This window comes from Arvicanthis niloticus, chromosome 6 (genome assembly GCF_011762505.2).
Source record: "Arvicanthis niloticus isolate mArvNil1 chromosome 6, mArvNil1.pat.X, whole genome shotgun sequence".
NCBI classification, from domain to species: Eukaryota; Metazoa; Chordata; class Mammalia; order Rodentia; family Muridae; genus Arvicanthis; species Arvicanthis niloticus.
The window spans coordinates 7,542,111-7,564,968 of record NC_047663.1 but is presented as its reverse complement, the minus strand read 5'-3'; the positions used below and the strand labels follow the sequence as shown (position 1 = coordinate 7,564,968).

Here is a 22,858-nt window from a genome sequence, read left to right as displayed (position 1 = left end):
GCTTGCACTGCAAAATGATGACATGAGTTTAGATCCCCAGAAACCATGTAGGGCTGGATGCTGTAGCATGCATCTGTAATCTCTGTGCTCCTATGATGAGGCAGAGGCAGAGATGGGGCAATCAGGGATGATCCTGAGCCAGTTAACCTGATATCTGCAGTAGAGAAGAAGAGAGGCCCAGTTTCAATTAAGGTGAGAGTTGAGGACAGACATGTGAGGCTTCTGCCTGTGCTCCATGGCATGTGAGTGTCCCATGGCACATGTGTGCTCCCTGGCATGTGCCTGTCCCACAGCATATGTGTTCCCCCATGAGGGTTCTCTCCACCAAAACACACAAAGATGAAACCAAACCAACAAAAACCCCAAACCCTTCATGGCAAGAAGGGACCTCAGATCATTGAGGTCCAGGCTTGGTTAATTGTTCACAGAAGGATTTAGATGCTCCGGGGTCCTCTTCCCTCACAGAGGATAGTAAGAGGTCCAAGTGGGGCTTGTGGCCACTTCAGAGAAGGCATGGCCTTCCTTCATCAGGACATAGAGGCATAAAGAGTTCAGGCTGGATTCTCATCACTCCTCGGCTGGAAATGTCTGGTGCTGGCACAAATCTCAGGGTAGGACACACAGACAGCCTGAAGGACAGAGTTGTCCCTGTTCTGTTGCACACGCCTTCACATCCAGACACACACAGCACAGCACAGCACACACTGGTCATTGTCACCTGCTGACCCAGAATTCTCTCTCAGCTCCTGTGTTTCATGTATTTGCCCAGGGCTGTGAAGGACAGGCCCATATTTGGGGAGTTCTGCTGCTGCTGGGATCTTGGACTTGTGATGGGACAGAGACAGGACAATTAGGAAGGCAGGATCATACAGAGATCCTTGTGGTCCCTTCTTAAGTCCACTGTTACGATTCTCATAACACATACACCTGTGTTGTCCAATGTGAAACCCGCTGGAGTTTACTGTGAAAGGAGGATCATGGGATATTCCTGAGGGATGCTTGGGCAGGCTCCTCTTTGCACCTCAGGTTGTGCTAATCCTCCCAGAGGTGAGCCCTCTGGGAAACACAGCAGATTTGTCATGTCTTGTATTCTTCTTTATACAGGCTCTATGTGCTGAGGAATTCCCCCATGGGGCCTTGCTCAGTGCCAGGACAGAGCAGAAGGAAGGACCCTGGGGACCAGGAGTCCCAGTTTTGGCCTCACAGGTGGGGCAGGCTTGAAGAGGCTCCCTGGGGTCAGGTCCTAAGGAGACCTCCATGTTAGAGGAGGCTGAGCAGGAACACTGCCTTTGCCAGACCCAGGACTTGAGACTCAGGGGTAAGTGAGTGAGGGGAGAACGAGAGAGGTGAACATGGAAACACGAGAGACCTGGGGCAGGGTGACTAAGTACCATATACAAGATTGTGTGTGTGTTTTGTATGTGTGTCTTTCGGTGAGGTCTGTGTCTAACTGTGTGTGTGTGTGTGTGTGTGTGTGTGTGTGTGTAATCAAGACACAAAATCTGTATTGTATTGCTACAGCGATGACTGTCACAATCACCCCAATTAATGTAACCTGAGTGCGTCCCAGAAGCATGACCACTGAAGAGGTTTGCATGTGGTATGCACAGCTGTGTAAAGTGTGGAGTTCGTATTTACATCTGAGGTGTGCAGTATATCTGCATTATGTCTGTAGCCTGAACAGCATGTGTCCTATGCATAAGTGTATGAGGTACAGTATACATACGTATGATGTATGTTGTATATATGTATCACATGTGGTGTGTGCACTATCTATCACACACTTGTGAGATATATATGCTGTGTGTGGTGCCTTCATGTATGTGGCATGTTTAACACATATGAGGAATGTTTATATGTATATGGTATGGTACACACATACCAATGACTCTTCTTGATGCTGAAGAGGTTATAATTGCAATGATACATGTGTCTTGGGCAGCCAGGCCTTTTCTGTGTAGCTATAAGCCAGTGATAGACCAGCCTGCTTCAAGTGAGCTCTGGGAGTGTGGGTCCCAGTGGCTGGCCCTGGCTCTGGGATCTTCTCTCTCTTGATAGACTGCAGGACTGGACCGAGGGCTGCTCTACATGTCTCTCTAGGAAGGCAGAGAGGAGTGGGAAGGAGAGGAGAGGAGGCACAGGTGCCGATGGTCCCAGAATGCATCTGTGCCCCCCCACCCCCATCCCTGACGACCTGCAGACACAGGCTCGGATTCATCAGCTTTTTACGACAGTTGCTGTCAAAGCAAAACCCCAACTCCAGACTGCCACAACCACAGAAGTTTATTTCTTACTCCTGGGAAAAAATGAGCCTGCATCATTCCCCCAACCCCTTGCCCAGGCTGAAGATGTCTCCTGTCCACCTTAGGAGGCAGGAAACCACATGATGGCTCTTACAGCCTCAGCGGGAGGGGCAGCGGGGGACATGTGTCACTTAAACTCACAGTATCATGGGGGTGGGGAGAGTGTGTGTGTGTGTGTGTGTGTGTGTGTGTGTAAATAACATCGTTTTTCTGCAGGAAAACACAGCTCTGGTGATTCAGTGAACCTGAAAGTGACCCTGGGGACTCTGATCACAGCAGGAAAGTTAGACTGAACTCAGGGTTATTTATGGAAAAGCGCAGGGGCCATTTGCTTTGGGTGGCAAGCATCATGACCATCAAACTGGGTCCTGGAGAAAGCATGTCTATCAGACAGCCCACAGTAGTAGGAGGAACAGTGGTGAGGGGGTGACAGACTCTATGTGTGGTTGATGGGATACTGTCCTAGTTAGTTCAGTCACAGCCTCCAACAACAAAGATATTTCTCTTATGCCCTTACACTACCTGACATCTTTCCAAAGATATAAATTGGATTTTTGTCATTGGTACTTGATATTTGTTTGTTTTTAATTAAATCAATTACAAATTTGATGCAGTCTCCCTGTATCCCAGGCTGGTTTCCTCCCTTGATCCTCCTATCCCAGCCTCTCAGGTGCTAGGGTTATAGGTAAATGCCACTTATATGACTAGTATTTTTATTTTTTGGCTCCCCTAGACAGGTTTTTTCCTGTTTCACACAATCACACATACTCACACAGAGTCACTCAGGAAGACTAAAACTCTCTATGTAGGTCAAGTTGGCCTTGAACTTGTAGCCATCCTCCTGTCTCAACCTCCTGAATTAGGAGGGTTAGATACACGTGCTACCATATTTTGCTGGTTTATTTGTTTTACAAAACTTGGTTTCTGGGGCAGGGAAGACAGATCAGTAAGTAAAGTCCTTGCAAGTCTGAGGAACTGAGTTCAAACCCCAGAGTACACAGCTAAAAAGAGCCAAGGCCTGGTGCACATGCCTGTATTCCCATGGCTGAGGAGGAAGGGACAGGTGCACTCCTGGGGTCCACTAGGCAGCCAACCTAGACAAGTCAGCCATGGGAGACTCGAGTAGATGGTGCCTGAGGGACAGCACCCAGGCTCTCCATCCTCAAGTGCTCCTGTGCCCCCACCCACGTGCATGTACATATCCATGTGTGTATGTACTCCACCCCCATATGAACACACACACTCACATATGCCCTCACACTCACACATACTCACACACACTCACATACACACACATTCACATATATTCCTACACATGTATACACACTCTCACACAGTCACACATAGTCACACATACTCACAGATACACTCATATACACACTCAAACTCTCAAATACACACATACACACACTTGCTCACACACATTCACACATATTTACACACTCACATGCTCACACATTCTGATAGACACTCATGTGATCACACACTCACATACACACTCACACACATGCACACACACACATGCACATATGCATACACACTTGCTCACAAACATTTACATTTATTTACACACATACACATTCACACACTCACATACAAACTCAAACACTCACACACATAACACTCACACACACTCACACACATTGGCACACACCGAGTTATCTGTTCTCTAGAACCCATGTGTTCACCACGGCTAAAGTATCTTCCCATGAAGTGTCTATAAACAATACTGAGTGAAAAGTTCAGGTCCCAGGCTAAATCTTTTGTATAAACAACAGAAAGGAGGAAGTCAACTTTTAGAAAGAAGCAAATACGCACATTTGTGTATAAGAGCTGATCCTGACAGGAAGGATGGAGCCTTAGAGATTTGGGAACACAAAAAAGGAAAACAACATAAAGAAACAGTGTTCTGCACACCTTTAATCCCAGCACTTGGGAGGCAGAGGCAGGAGGATTTCTGAGTTGGAGGCCAGCCTGGTCTACATAGTGAGTTCCAGGACAGCCAGGGCTATACAGAAAAACCCTGTCTCAAACAACAACAAAAAATTGTTTTGCATCTTCCCCCTCTTCCTCTTACCCCCTTTCCTTCTTCCTCTCTATCATCTTCTTCCCAGCCTTCTTGAGACTACCTATGTATCCTTGGCTGACCTGAACTGCAATGTCTAACCTGTCTGGTCTCAAACTTGGGGAGATCTTCCTGCCTTTCCCTCCCAAGTTCAGGATCACCATGCTAGCTCTTCTGCATTCTTCAGTGTTAAGAATGAGAGTGTTAACAAGGACAGAATGTCTGGGAGGAGAGAAGACAAAGAAGGAAGCCATGAGGGTCAAGACCAGGCTCAGAGTGTAAAATGACGCTGAGCTTCTGGCTGCAGGCTGCGGCTCAGGTTGGAGTATGGTGAGGCATTAACCAAGAGCCAGAGCTGTCCCATCTCCTTGCTGAGTCTACCTGGAAGGAGACACAGGACATCGGGACTTGGAACTGGAAAGCAGGTGTTTATCCTGATGCTCTGGGAAGGAGCTTGGTGCAAGTGTTCCCCTCATACCAGAGTGAGCAGTGGGTCAAAGCTGGAAGCAGAGTGTGTGTGTCCACTAACCCAAGATTCTCTGAAAGCAGGACTCACATTTGGTGTGGTCTTAGTGCCTTGTTTATGACACCTATAGTAACTGAAATTATACGTATGACAGCATGCCTCAGAGACTGGAAAAATTAGCAACTTGGTTTTGTGTCCAGCAAAAGTCTGGTGAGGTCCATATTCCACAGAATCAGGGTTCAAGTCTTCTGCTGTCTTCCTGTTCTGTGAACTCCCAAGAGCTGACTTCACCCGCACACCTAATATGGTCATTACTGCAAGAGTCAGGGAGAGGCCGGAAGCTGAGGGCAAGAGCTTTCCCCGGTCTTGGGGCCGATTCACTCTCACCCACACATGTCAGCCATAGAAACAAAGAGAGCTATGGAAACACATGCAGTTGCTATGGGCAAAAGAGGAAACTGGGAAGACAGTGGTCTGCGCATGCGTCTTGCCAAGCTCTATCCTGCAGTGAGAGCAAGAAGTCTGAAGAGGAACAACCTTCTGATCCCAGAAGAGGAAGGTTGTAGACACATCAAGTGCTGATTACTGCGACTCCACAGGTACAAACACATCTGGGAGGTGCCTAGTAGGACATCTCTGGATCTGTGGCACCTCCTTGTGTCTCTTCAGGGTCTTCTGTGGTGATCAGGGTCTCTCTAAGGAGCAGGATGGAGGTAGGTCCCTCTTAAGGAGAGGAGGCCGTGATGGGAGCAGATGCCTACTCTGATCTGGATGGCAGACTGGATAAACAGAGGGAAGGGATGAAGGAACAGAACACCAGTACTCATCCCTTTCTGCTCTCTTTGTGGATGCAATGTAAGCAGCCACCTCACACCCCATCACCCTGCCTTTCCACCATGGTGGGCTAAACTCCTTCAAACCATGAACCAGAATAAACCGTTCCCTCTTTAAGCTGCCTTTGTCTCATTATTTATCACAGCAATGAGAAAACACACTGACACACGGTCTCTGGAAAAAGGAAGGAAAGCTGGCAGTGCTGGTACATGCTTTTAATCTCAACACTGAGGAGGCAGAGGCTGGTGGATCTCTGTGAGTTTGAGGCTAGCCTGGTCTACAGAGCAAGTTTCTGGATGGCCAAGGATACACAAAGAAACCCTGTCTTTAAAAAATAAAAATAAACAACAAATCCCCACCAAAACCAAAAAAAAAAAAAAAAAGAAAAAAGAGAGAGAGAGAGAGAGAGAGAGAGAGAGAGAGAGAGAGAGAGAAAGAAAAATAATAAACAAACAGGTTACCAGTGTACTGATAGGTTCACAGATAGAGAGTTTATAGTGAACTGGTAAGTTTTGTCAACTTGATGCAAGCTAGAGAACCCTGGGAGAAGGAACCTTTATTGAGCACTTTCTTCCATCAGATGGACATGGTAGGCAAGTTCCTAAGGATATTTTCTGGATGCTTAATGGATGTGATGCTATCCCTGTGCTTGTGGTCCTGCATTGTCCAAGAAGGCAGGCTGGGCAAGCCAGTGAGCAGCGCCCTCCATAGCCTCTGCCTAGTTCCTGCCTCCAGGTCTCTGCTGAGGTCCTGCACAGTTCCTTTAAAATGGACCATCCCATGGAAGCATCAGCCAGATAAAACCTTTCTTCCGAGCAGGTTGGTTTTGGTCAGTGTTTTATCACAGCAACAAAAATCAGACTAGGACAGACAGACAGACAGGTGGATAGGCGAGACAGAAAGATAAACAGACAGACAAAGAGACCAGCTTATCTCACCCCTTGACTAAAACATGGGTTGGTTTTTCCCTTTTTTTTTGGAATGACCCAGACTCTTCACCTCATGATCCAGCTTCAGCCTGTATCTTGGTCCCCTCACCCATGGTCCTCTCCACTGCTCACTAAGTTTAGCCTCTAAAATGCAAGCACCAACTTCTCATTATATAATCTTTTTAAATTAAATTGTGGTTTTAGTCTTCCAAGAAAGAGTGTAGGGCAGTGGCTGGTGCCACCGGACAGAAGGACTGGTAAGGTTGTAGCAAGTTCAGAACCCAGGTAAATCTCATAATTGAGAATGGCAGGAGTTCGCAATAGCTTGGGACCAGTTTCCTGTCCTGGAGCACGTGACCACGACACGTGAATCTCTGGTTCATCCTGAGTAAGACATATGCATTCACTTCTGCCATGAGTAAAACAGTTTAAATAAGCAAAGACAATCTCCTTCATCAAAGTCTGCCAAGGGTGGACGCCTTCATCATAGGGAGCCATGCCAACATCTCTTGGAGATGCCCCTCCATACTCCTGGCACTCACTCAGAGCTAGGCAGGATCAACCCTCACCCACCTTAGCCCCCCTGTCCCAGGCTCTCACAGGCCCCACGGTCTCCTATTTCCAACTCTTTTGTGTCCTCAGCAGCATCTGGGTACACAGGAGGATGGGAGCTCCAGTTCTCAACTCCTCATGGTTTCCAGTGGCATCTGGGTGCACAGGAGTTTGAGAACCACAGCGTCTGTTCCAGCACCCACTGTTTCTCACATGTAGAAAGAAACACTGGCTGGGTCCCCTATCCTAGACTGCATTTTGCCTTCTTTGAGCTGCGTGTTGGTGGCCAGCACCCCAAAGTGAGGAACAAACTCAGCCTAACACCCCTGCGTCTCACCTTCCCTGGGCAGCATGTCAGTGACATTCTGACACCCCAGTGGTGAGGCTGGAAGTTTAGAGGCTTCACATCATTTGGAGAGGAGCTTGGGCAGAATGGTTAATGTGTTCATCATGCCCCTTTCATTATCAAGTTGTGTGGCCAATTTAAATACATTATGGAGAGTATCTGCTCCATCAGAAACCATTCCAGGGGCTGGAGAGCTGTCTCCGTTGTTAAGTGGCTGTTCTTCCAGAGGACCTGGGTTCAATTCCCTGCACCCACATAGGGTCTCACAGCTGTCTTAGCTCCAGTGCCAGGGAAGCAGATGCCTTCCTCTTGCCTCTGTGGGGCACTAGGCATGTACATGTTACACAGATATGCATGCAGACAAAACACCCATAAACATGAAATAAGCAAATAAAATTATTTTTATTTAAGAAAAAAAGAGAATGGAATTTGTTCTTGCAGAGGACCTGAGTTCAATTCTTAGCACCCACCCCAGGTGGCTTGCATCTTGCATTTTGCACCCTTTGTTGGGTACCATGGACAACTGCACTCTCAGGCACATACCCACACACAGATGGTTATAACTTAAAACATAATTTTATTATTATAATATTAATAATAAATCTTTTTGGAAAAACTAGCCAGGAACCGGAGAGACGGTGCAGCAGTTGAGGACCCTGATGCTCTTCCATAGGACCAGGGTTGATTCCCGACATTTATAAAGTAGCTCATAAGCATTTGTAACTCCATTTCTATGGCTTCTTCTGGCCTCTCTTAGCACCAGGCTCACAGGCAGTGCATAGACAGGCAGGCAAAGCACACACACACACACACACACACACACACACACACACACACCATTTTATTTACAAAAAAAATAAGCACATCCCATGGTCACCTGGGAGTCTCATGGCTGAAGTCTCAGGCGTCCAGTGATGCTGAGGTCCAAGTTAGATGCAAAATCTCTAGAATCTTGGCTTCCTTCTGTCTCTTCCCCCTCCAGAATCTCAGCTTCCTTCCTCCCTTTCCCCTCCAGAATCTTGGCTTCTGTCATCCCGTCTCCCCTACACTTGTCACCAACTGTTCACTTGGCATCTTTCTGAGTCCTGACCCACTTTGTCTTAAGCTTGGAATTTGGGAAGAAGCTGAAGAGCTTATCAAAAGGAAGAGGGAGGATATAGTGGGATGACTCCTTGAGTAGACAGAAGCCTAGCACCTTCCCTTCTACCTCTGGAACCCAAGTAACAGTTGAAGAAGAGGGCTGAATTTATACAGTTGTTCTCTGACTTCCAACTTGTGCCATGGCATGTGCACACACACATCTGTAAGTGTGTGTGTGCACCATTACACACACACACACACACACACACACACACACACACACACACACGTAACTTTTAAGGACAAGATTCTGAGGAGAGTCAGGTAGGATGTCGACTCTCTCTTTTGTGTCTGGAACACTGCTCTTTTTAGATGGAGGATCCCATGAGATTGAATCTGATGACTACCACCAATTCTTCTCCTCTTTAGCCTCCAGATCAATGGGACTGTGGGCCTGGAGACCTGAAAGCATAAGGCTTAGGTGGGGGGGTCAGAGAAAGTCTATTCTAGATTGCAGCAAGAAGAAACATGTCCAGTGTGTGTGTGTGTGCGTGTGCGTGTGCGTGTGCGTGTGCGTGTGTGTGTGTGTGTGTGTGGTGATGACCAGGACTTGTCTTGATGGTGGAGTTGACTTCTGGGAGATCCTTACCAAGATGTTTTGAGTGCAGACGATGATAAGGGAATTTGTGCATACTATGGTGCCCGTGCTAAATTGTGTTGGAGTTTTGGATGACAGAGCAGACCCATCGAACAGCTGTGTAGAGGACAGAACCAAGCTTGTACAGCTGTGACAGAGGAGCCATGCTGGACTTGGGCTCACAGACTTTGGCTCCCTTCTCTCTGTAGCATGGGGCAACTTGCTTCTACTAACCCTTGATGTTGGAGGCAAAGGAGATGGATCCATGAACTGTGTTCTTTTTTTCACGATCTGTTTGGTGTGAGAGCAGGAGCGTCTGACAGAGATAGGAGTGTGTCTGCTTCACATTTTACTTCAGGGGCGTTCATCCCAGAAGATGTGGAAAAAGATGTCTTCATACATATATAATAGAACAAGCAAATGACAGAGAGTTCTGGGAATCTCCACGGCTAATGCAGATTTCCAAGGGCTCTAGCCAGGGACAATCACAGCACGAGAGGAGGAAGAACTCAGTGCCCACTGGCCCGCTAAGAATAGCAAAGCCACGTCATGATGAAAGCTGCCAACAAGGCAGTAAGTTGAGTAATAAGAGAATCTGTGCCGGCAATGAGTCCACATAAAGCAGACAGGGTGGGACTATCCCCAGGGCTGCTCGAAGAAGAAGAGTAAATACCACACGTGTGTGTGTGTGTGTGTGTGTGTGTGTGTGTGTGTGTGTTATGTCCCATTGAATTTAGCTGGGATTTCTTGTCTGAGCTTGGTTGAGAACCTGGGCAGCTATACTCTGGGAGAAAATGAAAACTGACCTCTCAACAGAGCCAGGCTCACTAGAGCCCAACACGTGTCACCAAGGAGAAGATGCCAACCTGGGGACTCTTCTCACACAAAGTGGGAGTCACCAGTGTTAGGTGTGAGTTTGGCAGTGGGTGTCAGAGCCCCACTGGAGGAGGAGAAGACTGTGTCATGGTGGAGAACTCAGCAGGGCTGAGGCTGGTGGGCTGAGAACAACTGTTTTCCCGCTGAGCGCTAAACTTGAGCCCCTGGGCTTCCTCTGTAGACTTTAACTGGGTCTTTCTTATTTAGGAGCTTATATGTGGAAGGTGTCTGATACTTGGACATTCAATAGATGCTTGTGAACAAAAGGGACACAGTTGAATGGCCTGCTGCAGTGTCTATCACTGAAGGGGTCATGGGGGGATGTGGGTTCCTGACTCCTGAGAGGCCGCTGCCTATCTGCAGCTTAGCTCCCCATTTGGACTCACTGGGCAGAGAATCTAGACTTCAGGGACCAAGAAGAAGCTACTACTTGGGGACCTGTGCAGGTGGCACAGAGCCTAGGTCACCTGATCCATCCATGTTTGCAATGGGCTTAGTCACTGGGTTGCATTGACAAAAAAGAAAGCAGTGTGTGTCTGGTCCATAAGAGACAGATATCCAGTGTGACAATGATAAAGTTTTATGCCACTTGGTGTAGTTACATTTCCCAGATATTTAGTCAGTCACCTGGCTGGTGGCCCACACACTTATATTGGCGTGTGTCCTCTAAGGCACTGGGGACCTAGGAAGAAACATGACTTTTTCTTGTATTTTCTACTTCCCTGGAAGTCTTCAGTGGAAGAGTGTTGGTCCTGCTCTAGATGGGGTCCCACAAGTCTCTGGTTTGGCAGAGGATAGGATGCAAACAGCTGTTGTCTCTGTTGCTGTTGCTGCCCCTGCCTGCGGGTGGTCCAGGGTAGAGTGTCAGCAGGGAAGATCCTCTGCTACCTATCCTGTCGCCCTCTCTGCAGCAGAGAGAGGAGAACCCGAAGGTGCTCCTGGAGAGCTGCTTCTTCTGAAGTGTTACAGCTCTTTGCTAAGCCGGGAAGTGCCAGATAGGTAGCAGGGAAAGCTAGCAGGTCTCTTGCCCAGTGTTAATAGCTCTGTAGCTGGTGAGAGCCCCCCCTCCCCCCAGATGGCGAAGAGGGGAGGGTCCGTGACAGAAGCTCTAGAACAACACAGGATGATTCTTGCGTGCTTTACTTCTCAATTAAGCTTAATATATACAGTTTGGGATGGGTGAAGGTTTTAGCAGCAGGTAATCCCATTGGCTTAGTCTGAGATTTTGGGGATGCTTCATATGCATGTGAGGAGAGCCTGGGGCACTGTTCCTACCTGACCTGATGGTAGTAGACCTCTCAACCTCTCTCTGTGGGAGGGGCTGTGAAAGGCAGAAGCTGAGAGAGCCAGGGGCCCAGGAACAGAGCTGAACATCTTCCATCCCAACAGGTCTCTGGGGTTCAAAAGCTCGTTGAACCAGGTACCTGGCAGTCTCTCATAGCTCAGCGCCCCACAAAAGAGAGGCCCAGGTAGGCACTGTGGCATGTTCTGGGAGATGGGAACATGAATGGGTTCCAGAACTCAGCTGTCCCTACTATAGCAGTTGGGTTAGTCTGAGTCTGGGCCCACAGCACCTCAGTACCATGGAACTGCTGACCAGTTGTTTAAGAGTCTTTTCCAGACTGGAGAGATGGCTCAGTTGGTAAAGCACTTGCCTTCCTTGCAAGTACAAGGACAGGAGTTCAATCCCTACCACCTGCTATGTTTGTTCGATTGTTTGTTTAAAAGTGAGGGCCATTGTGCATGCTTTTAATGGCAGAATGGGGGGTGGAGAGTGGTAGATCCTGGAGTCCCTGGCCAGCTATCTGACCTACCTGGCAAAGGTCCAGGTTAGTGAGAAACCCTGTCTCAAACAATAATGGAAGGACACCTGAAGATGTCCTCCACAGACACATCTGCTCCTACAAAGTGTATACACACACACACACACACACACACACACACACACACACACACACACACACACTATAGAGAGAGAGAGAGAGAGAGAGAGAGAGAGAGAGAGAGAGAGAAAGAGAGAGAGAGAGAAAGAGAGAGAGACAGAGAGAAAGAGACAGAGAGAAACACACAGAGAGAGACAGAGACAGGGAGAAAGAGACAGAGAGACACACAGAGAGAGGTAGACATCATTTTCCATCTCCTGAGAAGTTTTTCCCTCTGTTCCAGGCAACAGAACTATGGGTCTTCACCAGGCCAACTTCACCTCTCTCAAAGCATCTCTGAGGCCTGTTCACCCAGAGGACAGCACTGAGCATGCACAGGAACAGGGGTAACTTCAGAAAGACCAGCAGCTGGAAGGAGGAACTGCTCAGCAGGGACCTGCAGGAAACAAAGGAGGCAGGAAGTAAGTAAGCAGTCACCTGGCAGAGAGGGCTCAGCCTTCCTGGTGTCTGTATCCTAGCCTTCAAGGGCCAGATAAGGGCAAGCCTGAGATGGTACAGGTCTGCCCCCTGCAAGTGCATGGCTGGTCATGCTGCCTGCAGGATAAGCTCCCGCCCAAGAAAGCACTGCCCATGTCCCCTTTGACCATCATCCTCTCTGTTTTTCTGTTGTCCCTGAAATCCTCCTCATTTAGTCTTCCTTCCTCCAGGCTGAAGGCTTTACTGCTCCCTGACCTTTGACCTTGACTTCTGCTACAGTCTTAACCAGGATGCTCCTGCCCGACCTCATCCGCACCTGTGTGTTAGGGCCTTGGGCACACTACATCTAGACATGGTTGGTGGCTGCTCCCACTCTGTCAGTGGGTTGACACTGGTGTCGCAGTTCTCTGTGTCCCTTTATTACACCCTGTGGGACCATGAGTCCCTGAGAGTATTGTGCCCCATTCCCCACCTCCTGCCATCCTCCATTTCCTGCCCAGGTCTCTGTAACCCTCCTTGGACCATTTTTGGTTTCTCCCTTGCCCAATAAGAGTCTATCCTCAGATCATGGAAAGCAGCTACAACTTCAGATACTCTGTGAGTCACAGGTTAGTTCAAACATGCTCCTGAAAGATACAAGAGCTGCCGCTTGGCAGAGACGCCATCCAACGTCACTAAATGTTTCCAAGGACTGAGCTCTCTCTGTTTCACACTCTCCTTGGACTCTTTACATTTCTGGAACCTCATACCCTCTGTCACTTGATAACCAACATTCTATCCACTTGCAAAACAAGCAATAACACAATAACACATTCAAAGCACTAGCAGAGAGAGACATTTTTAAAAAGAATTTATGAGAGAGCATATTACGTGGGATCCTTTGAGACATGTTTGTCTAACATAAGATTTGTGGAGCAGAAAGAACACAGTAGAAAGGACAGGGGACTAGATGACACCTGAGGGACAGCTCTCAGGGAGAACTAGTGAGGTAGCCTGTGTCTTAGCTTAGCTTCTGGTTTATCTGTGTCCTTGACATGGAGACTTGACAACAACAGGCTGTGATGAAATTAGGCCAAGGTAGCTCTACTGTGCTGGGAATTCCTCTGGACACATTCAAGAGTGACAAGCATCATAGGGGCACCACACACTCTCCAGTTTCCCACTCCTCCTCTGCACTGTAGAGACTCCTGTGATGGATTATATATGCTCAACCCAGGGAATGTCACTATTATTAAGTGTAGCCCTGTTGGAGTGGGTGTGTCACTGTGGGTGTGGGCTTTAAGACCCTCATCCTAGCTGCCTGGAAGTCAGTATCCTTCTAGAAGCCTTCAGATGAAGATGTAGAGCTCCCAGCTCCTCCTATTCCATGCCTACCTGAATGCTGCCATATTCCTGCCTTGATGATAATGGACTGAACCTCTGAACCTCTAAACCAGCCCCCAATTAAATGTTACCCTTATAAGAGTTGTCTAGTTCATGGTGTCTGTTCACAGCAGTAAAACCCTCACTAAGACAACTTTTCACACTGGCACTTGGCAGAGCTGGACAGGTACTTGGAGGTTTATTTATAGGCTGGAAACAGCTGATGGGAGAGGGATCTCCGCAAACTCCGTGGAGACCCAACAGTGACCCTCTGTCCTTCCCTCTGATGAACACACAGGGAGACACAAAAGCTTTCCTCAGTCTCTCCTGTTACTCAGGTGAAGATGTCACCTTCCTGCAGCTGAGACTTAGAACAGGAACCTTGGTGATACTAAAAGGTGAAATGACTGGGGAGTCCACCTCAGGCTTTGACATGAGAATCCACCAGCCCAAGTGGTTCTACAAGATAGTTATTGAGTTTAGCAGATAAAATTACAGGATAGACATGGCAATTTGGTACCAAGATAAACAAATATAGCCATGTTAAGTAACGATTGGAATATACTTAGGCAAGAAATGATTGGTTTTCCTAAATCCCAGGATTCCTGGGCATTTGTACTTTATTGGAGGCCCTCTTGGGGAGGGCACAGGGTTAGACCAGTGGGAAGAAGCTGCCATGGTGCATCTCTGCTTACCTGGTGTGGGGACTGCTTTGAGACACTGATCCATTGCCAATGTTCTCCATCCCAGTATTCACCATGGTTGGTGATGTGTATGTCAGAACTGTGGCTATGGTGATCATAGTTGAACTTTCTGGGGCTGAAGATGCAAATAGAACATGGTTCAGTCCTCCTGTGGATAGTTCATCTCTGGTTATGACTTTAAGTTCTTTCCACTAGAAATAAAGAACTCAACTCATAGTCATCACCCAAAAGAACTTACTTACTTACTTACTTACTTACTTACTTACTTTATTTATCTTTGGAGACAGGGTTTCTGTGTGTAGCCCCCAGATCTTTTGGGATTCATTCTGTAGACCAGGCTGACCTCCAACTCAGACATCTGCCTACCTCTGCCTCCCTAGTGCTAGGAATAAAGTTATGTACCACCATGCCTAACACTTTAATTCTTTTCTAAAGAAAGATGATGTACAGAGAAAAGAAACAGCTCCCTGTTAAAACCCACTTCCTTCATAGTGTATGCATCACTGCCTGGTGGGCAAAATGCAGAAAAGTATGTTTTGCATATTTTATTTCTTCTATTTATTAAAGACAATTTATGTATATGTGATGGGTGTTTTCTTGTATCTATATGTGCCATGTACTTGAAGTGCCCATGAAGTCCAGAAGAGGGCATCAGATTACTTGGAACTAAAATTACAGATGATGGCAAGCTACCAGGTAGATGCTGGGAAAAAAATCCAGTCCTTGGGAAGAGCAGCCAGTGCCCTTCCTCACTCAGCCCTGTCTCCAGCTTCATTTTTGTGTATTTTCTTTGTTGTAGTTGTTTAAAGCAAGACATAAGCCTGATCCTTATTGCTCAGGCTTGCTCAGAATTAAAGGTTCTGCAGCTTCCTTTATTTTATGTTAAAGGGGGCAAGGTCTCAGGATGAGTCTTTAGCTCAGTGGTAGAGTGCTTGACTAGCACAGGTGAGATTCTGAGTTCAATTCTCTGATCTGTAGGACTGAGAATATCTAAGACACACAAACAAGGAGATACGGCTTTCCCACCTCACCCTCTATCTCCTTAGAAAACAGGACAAATAGAGTAGACTGTTTATCTTTTCTAGTAAGACATTTTTTAAGGGTTGTTGATCCCTCCCCAGCCCAACAAGGATTTTCTGGGATTGTTTCTTACCTGGGTCAATGTTCACACTAACTTTAAACACGGGATCCCTTCCAACTTTTGCAATTCCACACCAGTAAATGCCAGCATCACTCATCCTCAGGTCCTCCATGGTCACTGTGAAGATGAAGTCTGTCTGGTCATCCCTGATGGACACACGGTTCTTCTTCACCAACCGTTTTGATCCATTGGTTTCAACAAGAAGCTCACATCTTTTCCTATTACCTCCTCGGCACCAGTACTTGTTGTAACCCTTCCAGGCTGAGGCATATCGGCACTGCACTGTCAAGGAGCCCTGCTCCTGACTGCTCACCTCCCGTGGACCTGTGACTGAATGCTGATCAGTGCAGCAGCCTGGAAAACACAAACGCAGGGACCCCTGATCTCCTACTCCAAGGGCGGAACTCTACTGCACCAAGTTGAGTTCATGAACTGAATAACAACCAGGGAAGCTCTTCCCTCTCCCCAAGACTTATCAGCATCGTTATCCTATTGGTTGAAGCCTCAAAAGAAAAAAAAAGAAAGAAAAGAAAACAAAAAAGAAAAAAGAAAAAAGGCTGAAAATCTCAGTTACTGCTCTCAGAAAATAAAATGGTGACAATGACCATCCTGGCTAGGACAGAGGAAGTGACAGAAGACCATGTCCACTGGACATGATCCTATCTTCATTTTGGTATCCATGACCTTCAGAAGGTTCATCTGAAGAAGCAACCATGGTCACTAAAAACCACTTTAGCTAATTCTAGCAGTCACAGGGATGGATGCCATGGAAGCTGAACAAAATGACACCAACCAATCTGATTTCCTTGTGGTGCAGAGCCCACAGGACACAGACCCTATGCTGTCCTTCAGATGCATGTAATCTGAGTCCCAGAGCTCCTGGTCAGGACTGAGGATGCAGCACAGTTGGAGAGGAGTTTACACAGCATGCACAAGCAACAACTATCAAATACCCACTTAATGATAAAGGAGGCTCTGGAGAGATGGCTCAGTGGTTAAGAGCACTGGCTGCTCCACCAAAGGTCTTGAATTCACTTCCCAGCACCCACATTATGGCTCACAACTATCTGTAGTGAATTGGGATGCCCCTCTTCTGCTGTTTATGAAGACAGAGAACTAACACATATAAAATGAATAAATATATTTTTAAGAAAAACTATAGGTACTAGAGAGATGGCTCAATGGATAATAGTACTGAGTATTCTTTCAGAGGTCCTCAGTTCAAGTCCCAGCAACTACATTGTGGCTCACAACCATATGTAGTGAGATCTGACATATTCTTCTGGTGTGTCTGAAGACAGCTACAGTATATATGTGCATGTACACATTAAATAAATAGTTGCTTAAAAAAAGAAAGAAAACTTAAAAAGGAAGTGCTCAGGGTATTGCCTTCAAAAAGTTACTGAATGCAATTATTTTAAAGAAAAAAGTCTCTACCATAAGCACGGAGAGACAGCCTGCAGTGTGGGAGACAATGTGTCAGACTGTTGATCTGACAGGTGTAAAGCCAGGTGAGGTGTGTGGTGTCTGTAACTTGAAAGACAGGAGGATTCTAGAGATCACTGGCCAGACAGACTGCATCTGTCAGCTCCAGGCATAGGGTGACCATGACTGAATAAAGTAGAGAGTGATAGAGAAAGATACCCAGGGTCAATCTGTGGCTTCCACATGCATGTGTGCAGCCATGTGTGCACCTGAGAGCACAGGCACTTGTGCACACACCCAGAGACATACACACAAACATTTACACATACATACACCACAGAGACACATTTGTTTCTTAAAAGAACAAAAGTTAACCTCAAAGAGGGAGAGAACAGAATACTGGTTCTCAGCCTGGGAAGGGTATTAGGGAAGACAGGAGAGTGCTTACAGCATAGAGGGAGAGTTGTTAGGACACAGGGGTGTCTGTCTTTTGAGGAGAATGACAATTTCTAGTGTTGTACGAGAATGATGTAAAAAATGGTTAACATCTGAATATTTCAAAATATCTCATAGATGAGATTTCAGAGAAATGACAAATGGCTTTGATGTAAGCCAAGATACTCTGCTCTGATCATTACATCCTGTACATAGGCGTGCAAATGCCATAGTGTACTCCACCAGGGGTTTTCCTTTTTAAAACAGGATCTCAAAATATGGACCAGGCTGGCCTTGAACTCACAGAGGTCCACCTACCTCTGCTTTCTGAGTGCTGGCATTAAGGGCAATCACCACCACACCCAGCCCCTGTAAGTATTAATTGCTATGTCAATTAAAACTCACAGTGTAACTGGAGATGGAGCTGCACACTAGAAATCCCAACACTTAGAGGGTGGAGTCTGGAGGATCTCAAGTTCAGGGCCATCCTAGGCTTCATGTGCCAAACATAAAACTAAAAATACATTTTTAAAAGAAGTAGTTCATCCACTCACTCCTTGGCTTTTGTGGAGCAGCTAGGGGTGAGAAACACACTCTGTAAGGTTTCTTTCTTTCTTTCTTTCTTTCTTTCTTTCTTTCTTTCTTTCTTTTTTTGTTTGTTTTGTTTTGGTTTCTGTTTTTCTGCAATACTCACAGAATCCATCAGATGCCAAAAATCCTGCCTTTTATTTTGGGAATAAGCAGCTGGTGAATGAATCAGCTAATTTCCTTAATGCAGGGCAGACTATCTGTGTCACCCTCACAACTGACATGGAAGTGTCTAAAGCCCCTGCTACTTACTTGGGAGAAAGGGGAGGAGCAGAGCAGGGAACTGCCATATGGTCCTGTCTCCTCTCCTATCCTTGATGGCAACAGATGTCAGCAGAGGACTTGAAGTCCAGCTTGAGTTTCCTTTAAGTCTCTCTAACCAATCTGAAATTTACTCCCTTCCTTTCTTCCTTCCTTCCTTTCTTTCTTTCTTTCTTTCTTTCTTTCTTTCTTTCTTTCTTCTTTTCTTTTTCAAGACAGGGTTTCTTTGTGTAACCCCAGATCATTTGGGACTCACTCTATGGAACAAGCTGGTCTCAAGATCAGACATCTGCCTACCTCTGCCTCAGTAGTGCTGGGATTAAAGCTGTGCACCACCATGCCTAAAACTTTAATTCTTTTCTAAAGAATGGTGATGTGCAGAGAAAAGAAAGAGCCTCCCATTAAAACTTGCTTCCGTCAGAGTGTATGCATCACTGCCTAGTGTGCAATATGCAGAAACACTTCAGGTTTGCATATTTTATCTCTTCCATTATTTAAAAACAATTTATGTATATATGATGGATGTTCTCTTGTATCTATGCGCACCATGTAGTTGTAGTGCCCATGGAGGCCAGAAGAGGGCATCAGATTACTTGGAACTGGAGTTACAGATGGTTGCAAGCTACCAGGTAGATACTGGGAAGGAAATCCAGTCCTTGGGAAGAGCAGCCAGTGCCCTTACTCACTGAGCCATGGCTCCAGCTCCAATTCTGTCTATTTTCTTTGTTGTAGTTGTTTATAGAAAGACATAAGCCTGATCCTTATTACTCAGTCTTGCCCAGAATTAAAGGTTCTGCAGCTTCCTTTATTTTATGTTAAAGGGGGCAAGGTCTCAGGATGAGACTTTAGCTCTGTGGTAGAGTGCTTGACTAGCACAGGTGAGATTCTGAGTTCAATTTTCTGATCTGTAGGACTGAGAATATCTAAGACACACAAACAAGGAGATAAGGCTTTCCCACCTCACCCTCTATCTCCTTAGAAAACAGGACAAATAGAGTAGACTGTTTATCTTTTCTAGTAAGACATTTTTTAAGGGTTGTTGATCCCTCCCCAGCCCAACAAGGATTTTCTGGGATTGTTTCTTACCTGGGTCAATGTCCACACTAACTTTAAACATGGGATCCTTTCCAGATTGTGTAATTCCACACCAGTAAATGCCAGCATCACTCATCCTCAGATCCTCCATGGTCACTGTGAAGATGAAGTCTGTCTGGTCATCCCTGATGGACACACGGTTCTTCTTCACCAACTGTTTTGATCCATTGGTTTCAACAAGAAGCTCACATGTTACCTGATTACCTCCTCGGCACCAGTACTTGTTGTAACCCTTCCAGGCTGAGGCATATCGGCACTGCACTGTCAAGGAGCCCTGCTCCTGACCGCTCACCTCCTGTGGACCTGTGACTGGATCCTGAGCAGTGAAGCAGCCTGGAAAACACAAACACAGGGACCCCTGATCTCCTACTCCAAGGGCAGAGCTCATGAACTGAATAACAACCCATGAAGGGCTTCCCTCTCCCCAAGACTGATCAGCATCCTTATCCTATTGGTTAAAGCCTTAAAAGGAAAATATGAGAAAGAAAGAAAGAAAAAAAACAAAAAAGAAAAAGGCTGAAGAGCCCAGTTACTGCTCTCAGAAGATATAATGGTGACAATGACCAATCATGGCTGGAAGGGAGAAAGTGACACAACACCGTGTCCACTGGACATGATCCTATCTTTTTTTTTGGTACTCACGACCCACAGGAGGTTCATCTGAAGAAGCCACCATGGCCACACTGAAGCCACTTTTGGTACTTCATCAGTCTCTGGGATGGATGCCTTGGAAGCTGAGCAAAATGACACCAACTAATCTGATTTCCTTGTGGTGCTGAGCCCACAGCACACAGACCCTGTGCTGTCCTTCAGATCCATGTAATCTGAGTCCCAGAGCTCCTGGAAAGGACTGAGGATGCAGCACCATTGGTGAGGTGCTTACACAGCATGCACAAGCAACAACTATCAATTATATGCTTAATGATAAAGGAGGCTCTGGAGAGATGGCTCAGTGGTTAAGAGCACTGGCTTCTCCACCAGAGGTCTTGCATTCACTTCCCAGCACTCACATTATGGCTCACAACCATCTGTAGTAGGATCTGATGCCCTCTTCTGGCGTGTGTCTGTAGACAGCTATTAACTCTTAATAAAAAAAAAAAGAAAGAAAGAAAAATTATAAAGAAGTGCTTTGGAGTGATGGCTTCAACAACAACAACAACAACATCAACAAGAACCTCAACAACAAAATATGTCTCTGATGGCACAGGTAAGAAAACAAAATTTACTGAATGTAATTATTTTAAACGAAATGGTCTCTACCATAAGCATCGAGAGACAGCCTGCAGTGTGGGAGAAAATCTGTCAGACTATGGATCTGACAGGTGTAAAGCCAGGTGAGGTGTGTGGTGTCTGTAACCTGAAAGACAGGAGGATCCTGGAGATCACTGGACAGACCGACTGCATCTGTCTGTGAGCTCCAGGCACAGGAGTGACCATGACTGAACAAAGTAGAGACTGATAGAGAAAGGTACCCAGGGTCAATCTGTGGCTTCCACATGCATGTGTGCAGCCATGTGTGCACCTGAGATCACAGGCACTTGTGTGCACACACAGAGAGACATACACACAAACATTTACACATACATACACCATAGAGACACACTTGTTTCTTAAAAGAACAAAAGTTAACCTAAAAGGAGTAGAGAACAGAATACTGGTTCTCAGCCTGGGAAGGGTATTAGGGAAGACAGGAGAGTGTTTACAGCATAGAAGGAGAGTTGTTATGACACAGGGGTGTCTGTCATTTGAGGAGAATGACAACTTCTAGTGTGGTATGAGACTAATGAAAACTATGGTTGACAACTGAAGATTTCAAAATACCTCAAAGCTGAGATTTCAGAGAAATGACAAATGGCTTCGATAGAAGACCAGCCACCCTGCTCTGATCATTACATGCTGTATATACATGTGCAAATGCAATACGGTACTCCATCAGGGTTTTTACTTTTTGAAATAGGGTCTACCTATGTGGGCCAGGCTGGCCTTGAACTCACAGTGATTCAACTACCTCTGCTGTCAGAGTACTGGTATTAAAGTCAATCACCACCACTCCCAGACCCTGTAAGTATTAATTACTGTGTCAATTAAAACTCACAATGAAAGTGGAGATGTTGCTTCACACTAGACATCCCACACTCAGAGGGTGGAGTCTCGAGGATCCCAAGTTCAGGGCCATCCTAGGCTGCATGTGCCAAACATAAAACTCAAAATACATTTTTAAAAGAATTAGTTCATCCACTCATTCCTTGGCTTTTGTGGAGCAGCTAGGGTTGAGAAACAATTTTTGGAAGGTTTCTTTTTTGTTTTTCTTGTTTTGTTTTTATTTTTTTTTATTATTTTTTTTGTTTTGTTTTTTCTTTTTCTGCAATACCCACAGAATCCATCAGGAGCCCAAAAACTTGCCTTTTGTTTTGGTAGTGCGCAGCTGGTGAATGAATCAGCAGATTTCCCTAATGTAGGGCAGACAGTCTCTGTCACCCTCACAATGACATGGAAGTGTCTAAATCCCCTGCTACTTACCTGGGAGGATAAGGAGGAACAGAGCAGGAAACTGCCACATGGTCTTGTCTCCTCTCCTGTCCTTGGTGGCGACAGATGCCAGCACCCTGAGAGGACTTGAAGCCCAGCTTGAGTTTCTTTTAGGCCTCTCTCGTTCACTTCCCTCAGTGACTTCCTTGACAAAGCTTCTCAGTTTTTCATCCCGGAAGAAGATTATGTTAATCTTTGAGAAGACCAAGTTACCACATGTGAGGAACAGCCTGGTGAATCTGCAACTTCCTCTAGTGAATGGATGCAATGCTAGACATGAAATTGAAAGACAGATGGGATTCCCAAGGAGAGATGCAGACAGGCTGGTCCGCAGAGACAGATATAAAAGATAGAATACAGCAAACCCATGCCTGGAAGGTAACTGAGTTGCAAGGGATCATGGGAGAGGAGAGCAACCAAAGGTTGGGTGACTGCAGTAACAAGGGAGCACAAGGTAGCCCAGGCTAAGCCCATGGCAGTAGCCTAGGCTAAGCCCTAGGAGGCAGAGGGTATTGCTGAATGCTGAGCCTGGGGCAGCACTACTAGGGACCTATGAGCAGAGATTTCTCTGGCCAGGGGCACCTGCCACAGTGTCTACTAGGGCCACAGGCATTGGCTCAGAGAAAGAAGGAGAGTGTGGGTTTTATGTGAGGTCTCATGTAGCCCAAGCTGACCTTGAACTTCTCATTTTCTTTTTCCAACAGCAAAGTGCTGGGGTTACAGGGATTCACCAGTGCGCTCAGCTTTATGAGGGTCTGAAGCCTGAACCCAAGGTTTCCAAAATGCTAGGCAAACACTTGACCCACTGAGCGGCATCCACAAGCCCTGGTTCTGTTTCTATAAGGCAGAATTTTGTTGTGCAGCCCAAGA

General features: G+C 46.3%; 1 protein-coding gene across 1 annotated transcript; it reads right to left on the bottom strand.

Moving 5' to 3' along the window:
• Positions 1 to 11,212: 11,212 nt before the first annotated feature.
• Positions 11,213 to 22,213, bottom strand: LOC117709796 (CMRF35-like molecule 5). The gene is made up of 5 exons (XM_034504173.2): positions 21,980 to 22,213; positions 19,451 to 19,792; positions 15,668 to 16,009; positions 14,506 to 14,629; positions 11,213 to 12,407 (listed from the first exon to the last, which is right to left on the bottom strand). Exons 1-5 carry the CDS (start codon positions 22,017 to 22,019, stop codon positions 12,215 to 12,217), a joined length of 1,041 nt encoding a protein of 346 aa, XP_034360064.1. The 5' UTR covers positions 22,020 to 22,213; the 3' UTR covers positions 11,213 to 12,214.
• Between the last annotated feature and the right edge of the window lie 645 nt (positions 22,214 to 22,858).

Coding starts and splice junctions, on each gene's coding strand:
- LOC117709796 (XM_034504173.2), bottom strand. CDS start 22,019: ATGTGGCAGTTTCCTGCTCTGTTCCTCCTTATCCTCCCAG. Junction 19,793..21,979: donor GTTCCTCCTTATCCTCCCAG/GTAAGTAGCAGG, acceptor TGTGTTTTCCAG/GCTGCTTCACTGCTCAGGAT. Junction 16,010..19,450: donor TAGTGTGGACATTGACCCAG/GTAAGAAACAAT, acceptor TGTGTTTTCCAG/GCTGCTGCACTGATCAGCAT.